Here is a 6,547-nt window from a genome sequence, read left to right on the forward strand (position 1 = left end):
TTTCAAGGACTTGGATTTCTCACATGAAAAGATTATTTTTTAAATTTTGTATTCTTTTCCCCGCCTCAAGCGAACCAGGTAGCATTGCTTTGTGAGCTCTTTATTAAAACCAAGTTCTCTTTTTCTTCTCTCATAAACATCCAATGTGTGTTAGAAAAGGCCTCTGAAAAGGCAGAATAAACCTGATCCAGCACACAGGAACTGACTCGGTTTTCTTTTAATTATTGTGCTGTGTTGTTGACTTGGTGACATCTTTTGAATCAAAAAGTAAACAGGAATGAATGACACCTCAAAKGAACTGAAACTAAAAAGACTTGGTTTATTGGTTAGACCTTGGGAATAACTAGGAGCTCTTGTATTTGATGCATATTTGCCCACCATCTTTTGATGAAAAAAGGAGAGAGGTATAGCATTTTGGGTAGATGTTATGAGCTATATCCATGTTTGTACATTAAAAGGGCAATATCATGTAAAATCAACTTTTTTGAGTTTTATTCACGTTAKAATRTTATACTCTCATAAAAAAAACATGCCCAAAGCCTTGCTCTGACTCATTCATGCATGTTTGAGAAATCCTGCAGTGATTTTAGGCAGCCATGCTGAGGAGCAAAACGACAGGTGGGGACCAGAAACGCCCCTGCGACGTGTCTTTAAGCCGAACTTCCTCACCACGGAGCACACCTCCCCACCCCACACCCCCCACACCCCGTCCATGACTCCTGCAGGCTCTCGGCAGTAACAGAGCGACCGCCGTACTGAAATGGGCGGGACAGAAGCGGAAGGTGGTTCTTAAAGAGAGAGGGCAATTTCAAGGCGTTTAGAAGAGGAAGTGACGAGAAGATAAGTTTATTTTCTATTTAAACATAAAAACAGCATTTTAATAACAACTAAAGGTGACATAGATACTTTATTATGGTATAGTATTTAAATGTATGCCTGAGAAACACATGATATTGGCCCTTTAAAGGGATAATTTGTCTATTAGAAGTGACATCTGATGGTTCTCTGTAGTATTTGATCAGCTGGGACACAGAGGTTCTCCTACAGGAGTCGAGCTAATGACTAACCAGACTGGGGCCTCTTTCACAAAATACAAAGGAAAAACCCTCGTTTGTTATATTAATTGTTATATTGGCTAAAATAAAAACCTTTACACTTCTGCACACTCACAGTTATGCGTATCTGTCTTGCACCATTTGTTGTTCTGCGTGTCTGCTCCGTTTACGCCTTTCGTTCTTCATTTCGCTTCGTTTTTGTCTCTTTCTGGGATGAGACCCAGGCTCCTCCACTTCCTGGCAGTGCAGACGGTCCTGATGGACTCAAACAGATGGCTAAATTACGGTTACACCGACCAAAACCAACCTTTTTGCAGCAACGGAAAACAAACCCAGTTCATTAGGACCGAAGGTTAGAAAATGTGCCCGCTTTCGTCTGGCTGTTAAAAATCATTTGTGGAAATTATGCAAAGTTTTCTGGCCTTCATGCAAACGGTGCAAACTGCAGTATTATTGGAACCAAATAACGGAGTGTGCAATGAAAAGCAAGATTTTATATCTAATATTTTGAAGCATTTTCCCCTAAAAAACTCAACCACTCACCATCAATCATTTATATTAAAAAAATCTTGTTTTGAAAGGCTTCAGGCCTGTGTTCAGCCATGATCTGCAGCCCAGTTGCGTGTTCCTCCCCTTGGAAGCTGCACGTCCAGCTAAGTATCACTCAAACTAACCTTAGCGGCTTCGCTGTTTGCCTGCACGCGGGCCTCGCTGCGGGATGCTGAGGCACCTGAGCCAGAAGGCAGAAAGATGCAGGCAATTAATGCTGGCAGGGCAGAGCTGATGGAAGACAAACAAAGTAGCCATCCAGTGGATGCTGGAGGAAGCAGAACACCATCTGCTGTGGAAACAACTTTGCTGCTGCATGYTTGTTGGTATCAATAAGATATGAGGAGGGAAGGAGAAACGAGACATGGATGATTTAAAAAAAAAAAAAAGCACAATTATTTCCTGGAGTCAGGCAGGAAAAATAAATAAATAAAAACGACAAAGAATTTCCAAAAATGATCTTCCTATAAAAACTTATTTGAAAGTGATCTGTTAAAATGTTGGTGTTAATTTTATGCTTATTAGTCATTACAGTAACAAGGCTGAGGAAGTTTTCAAACATAAAAGCTGAACACATGGCGCTCTCTGGTGGTCAACATGAGCATTACTGTCAGAGGTGTGCAGCAGAATTGAAGTACAGATAAAAAAAAATGAGTACTGTGTTTGAGAATTAGTAGTTTATTCGAGTAGCATTTATTTTTTACTTTTGACTTTGACTTCACAACATTTCTCAAAATAAATAAATAAAAACATAAATAAATCAAAAAAATATTCTAAACAAAAAGGCTTATGATACAAGTTACTGAAAGTATTTTCTGGTTCAACTTGCTAACAGAGCATCACCGGTTCGAATCCCGGCAAGGCACTTAACCCAATGTCCCCATGTATAAATCTGTTGGTGTGATTGTGGTGGTCTGGTGGGAYCATAGATGAAATTGTAAAGAGTCTTTAGCATCCATGACGAAATGATTGCATTATTATTTTATATCCAGTGTTACTGATCTGTCCAAAATAGCAGAAAATTTTCCKAATTATTCTCGACTACTCAAGTGGAATGCATTGTTAAAAAGTACCCAAGTATTTTTGAAAAGCACATACACTCACCGGCCACTTTATTAGGTACATCTATCCTACTGCTTATTAATGCACATGTGGAATCAGCTAATCACATGGCAGCAACTCACCAAGATGATCTGCTGCATTTAAATCAGCATCAGAATGAGGAAGAAAGGTGATTTAAGTGATATCAAAATGGASCAGACCCTCTGAAGAATATTTCCAGTACCTTATTGAATCTATGCCATGAAGGATTAAGGCAGTTCTGAAGGCAAAAATGGGTCCAACCCAGTACTAGCAAGGTGTACCTAATAAAGTGGCCGGTGAGTGTACACCAGTATTTGAACTTAATAATTTGACAGAGGTAAATTTGCTTTTATTGGAGTACTATTTGACCAGTAAGGCCACTCAAGTAAGGAAACTGAGTACTTTGCCCACCACTTATTACCTCGTTTTATAAACAAGCTTCAGAACATCCTTCAGTAAAACAGGTCTTGGCTGCAGAAAACTAACAGATGTTTCTAATAAGTTTAATTGTGTTCAGTTGTTTACACCTGCTTCTTGAGTTCTGTGACAACATGGGGGAAAAATGTTGTAAAATCTTCCTGAGAGGAACTGAAAAACACCCAAGAAGTATTTAATTTATTTTTTTTTATTTCAAAGAGAATACTGAGCATTACCATCTCAATCCCAGACTTGTCTCTACATATAATACAGATCTCATTTATTACAAACAGAATGCATGTTGCCACAAATACATGGTTGCAACAACTTTTCTAGTTCAGTTACTACAGTTTGATAAGTGGCACATCAATACAAAGATGTTTTTTTTTATTAATAAAAGGCAGCTTTTTTCCTTTCAGTCTCTCACACACAAACACACCCTCACAGATTCAGAAAAAAAACAAAAAAACATTTATAGTAAGACAAACAGGTACGATTTGGTCCCAGACAACCAGAGGGCAGCCACTGCTGACACAGAACCAAGAAATATCCAGTGCCAGCTTGAATGATCCTTGTCAAAACTACCATTTAAAAGGTTAATCAGTTTTAGGGTCTTTTTTTGTTTTGTTTTTGTAGATTTAAAAAATATGTAAAAAAAGACAAAAAACTAATTGTGTATCAATTTTTGACAAGTCAGTCTGTGCTAAACTATATGAGATATTGGAATAAACAAATTACAAATGCTTTTTTTTTGCAACTTTAATTTTAAAATATTCTACTGAATATTCTTCCTCAACAAACTGAGTTAAAAGGTTCAAATTAAAAAGAAAAGAAAGCTAAAAAGATAAAATAACAATAACTCCCTAGAGCTTTAAAACCCACAACCACAGGATGTTGGAGTAAACATAAAGACAATAACAGTATATTACATATTTAAAGTGTGAAGTTAAAAGATTAACAATTGCACAGAACTGCTGGCTAAAATATTTAGAGAATAACAAAAAAATGGCACATTTATAAACATTTAAACATAATTGTACATTTGCTTTTCTGAATATTTTTACAAAATAACAGCTTTCGTTTAAAAAAAGTTTAAGAAAGAAAAAAAAACTCATAAAAAATAAAAGAATAACAACAACCAAGCTGTGCACATTATGTTTTTTTTTAAAACAAACCCTTACTCTTCTTCAGATTCTGCTGCTTCCAGTTTGGCATGGAGTTGAATTCAACTCGACTCATCTCAAAAAGTGTCTATAAAATAAAGAGAAGATATATGTGTCACAGTAAAGCTTTTATGTGTTTTTTACTGTGGACCAGGTGAGTGTGTGTTACCTTAAAGTCCTCATCAGACAGGTAGTCCTCCAGGCGCAGAGGGTCCACTCCCTCTGGCAGGGGCTTCCTGCTCAGCTCCTCGATGGAGTACTGCTGCTTACTGAGTTTGGACAGAGCGTCCTTCACCAGGATCACCTTGTTCTTTGAGCTCCCAGGCTACAAACACATTTCACAATCATTTAACTACAATCTACTTTTTATGGCTCCTGGATTAGAGAACTTAACATTCCATGTGAAACAAAAATATATATATATGTGTATTAAAAAAATGGAATAGTCACATTTGAGGTGATGCTGGTGTCCTTCTCCCAGTATGGGAAGATGTTTGTGAACGTCAGCGGCTCAAAGCCTGCGAGGACAAGGTAGGCCAGAGGGGGGCGCCGGGGATTCTTTTCTGTACATCAGCAATTGGTAAAAATAGGTTGTAACTCAAAAGAACAAAACCTTTCAAATAGAAAGCAAGTATTGATTTATGTGACAAGAGAAACTAAAACATAAATAATGTAATAACTGCAGAGAACAACATGATGAGTCAGGGAAAACATCCTGAACCTGAACTTTTTTATTTTGTGCTGAGCAAAGGATTACCTGTGATATATTATTTAAATATCACCCTTTTAAATTTAACACTACGATAAAATCACCCATCCTTTCAAGCTTTATCACAGAGTATTAACGTGCACATTTTGAATTTTTTTTTTTTATTTAAGAACTTTCTTGTAGCTAAAATTAATTGAAGATAAAAAAAATCCTCATGGCTGATAATAAAACAGACAAACTGGGTGAACAAAATCAGCAAATGTGTGTAAAAAGTGTCATTTAATTTTCATATTTAATCATTAAATGCATTAGTTTTCATTAATTCTGGTTCCAAACATAATTGACCTGTTTTTATTTGTAGATTAATACAGTATATATTTAGCTGATATTTATGATGAGCAAAGGGAACACTGTGAGGGTTTTGAAGGAAAAAGAATAAGTTAAACAGAGACACAACTTTGCTACACTTTTGTTTAACAAATATACTGTAACTCTTTTAGTGTTAATATTAACTAAAGCTGCAGAAACTGACAGTTACTGTGACAGGATGCGGTCCTGCGCCGCGCTGGCTAATCAAATTTTGGCACACCTGGTTAATTTTCTCTCAGTAAACACGCACCTGTTGGTCGGAAATTGTTGATCGGTTTACTGTTTTAAAAGTCAGACATCTTTCTGCATGCTCCTCCCTTCTTCACAGGGACGTTAGCTAACTTTAGCTAACTTTAGCATCCACCTGCGCGGCTCGCCTCTCTCAGGTGGAGGAATCAGTAAACATGCTCCTGCTGATTTTTCTTCTCGGACAGCTGATTTTTAAGAATTTATCAGCTTCTGTATTGTTTCCATTTTTTTTATTCAAACAACCAATATCCAAGTCCCGCCCCCTCCTGATTTCTGATTGGCTAGTAGGTCTATCTAGTGTGTTTAAAGCCTCTGTCAAGTCCAGAGAAATGTCTGTCATATCTCTGGCTGGGCGAGCCTAATTTATTTTATTTTATTTTTTTTTTCGGAGATAAGCCGTAATCCTATCAGCCCTGCATAGTTTCTGAAACTTTTAATCAAACTCTGGCTCAAGGCAATCCCCTCAATGTGAGCCTCATTTCAGCACACACAGCCCTCCTCTGTGACCTCTGACCTTTGCAGTACTGCAGCACGGTCTCCATGGCACACTTCCTCTCGTTGTCCCAGCGCATCTTTGCAGATCCGGTGGACTGTGTGTCTTCAGGCTGCCAGCCCTGCCACAGATACACCTCCATGCGGTTGTCCAGCAAAAACAAGGCTGAAGAAGAAACAAGAGCATGAAAAACGCACTACATTTCATCCAGTCGAAACTGATGACGTTCTATACTGAAGCTGCTGGAACTCAGATACCAGGGTTCCTACAGTTTAAAGCAAATTAAATTTAAAACATTTTAAGACTTTTTAATACCAAGAGAAAAGTTCTTAGCAGTCAGTTTTAAACTTAATTTAATTTCAGGAAATCCTCTAACAACCCAAAATTTGGAATTTTAGGACCCACAGTGGGGTCTTAACCCCAGTTTGCTGTAGATGAAACCTTAAAATGTCTGTGATGT

At 37.6% G+C, this 6,547-nt stretch overlaps 1 protein-coding gene across 1 annotated transcript in view; it reads right to left on the bottom strand.

Moving 5' to 3' along the window:
• Positions 1-4,202: 4,202 nt before the first annotated feature.
• Positions 4,203-6,547, bottom strand: part of svild (supervillin d) — a gene marked incomplete in the record, with an annotated part of 38,259 nt that continues 35,914 nt past the window's right edge. Inside the window, 4 exon segments of the mRNA XM_014013974.1 lie at positions 4,203-4,355; positions 4,437-4,592; positions 4,718-4,830; positions 6,109-6,252. Coding sequence (XP_013869428.1) covers positions 4,269-4,355; positions 4,437-4,592; positions 4,718-4,830; positions 6,109-6,252 — 500 coding nt within the window.

Source organism: Austrofundulus limnaeus, unplaced genomic scaffold, assembly GCF_001266775.1.
Source record: "Austrofundulus limnaeus strain Quisiro unplaced genomic scaffold, Austrofundulus_limnaeus-1.0 Scaffold108, whole genome shotgun sequence".
Classification (NCBI taxonomy): Eukaryota; Metazoa; Chordata; class Actinopteri; order Cyprinodontiformes; family Rivulidae; genus Austrofundulus; species Austrofundulus limnaeus.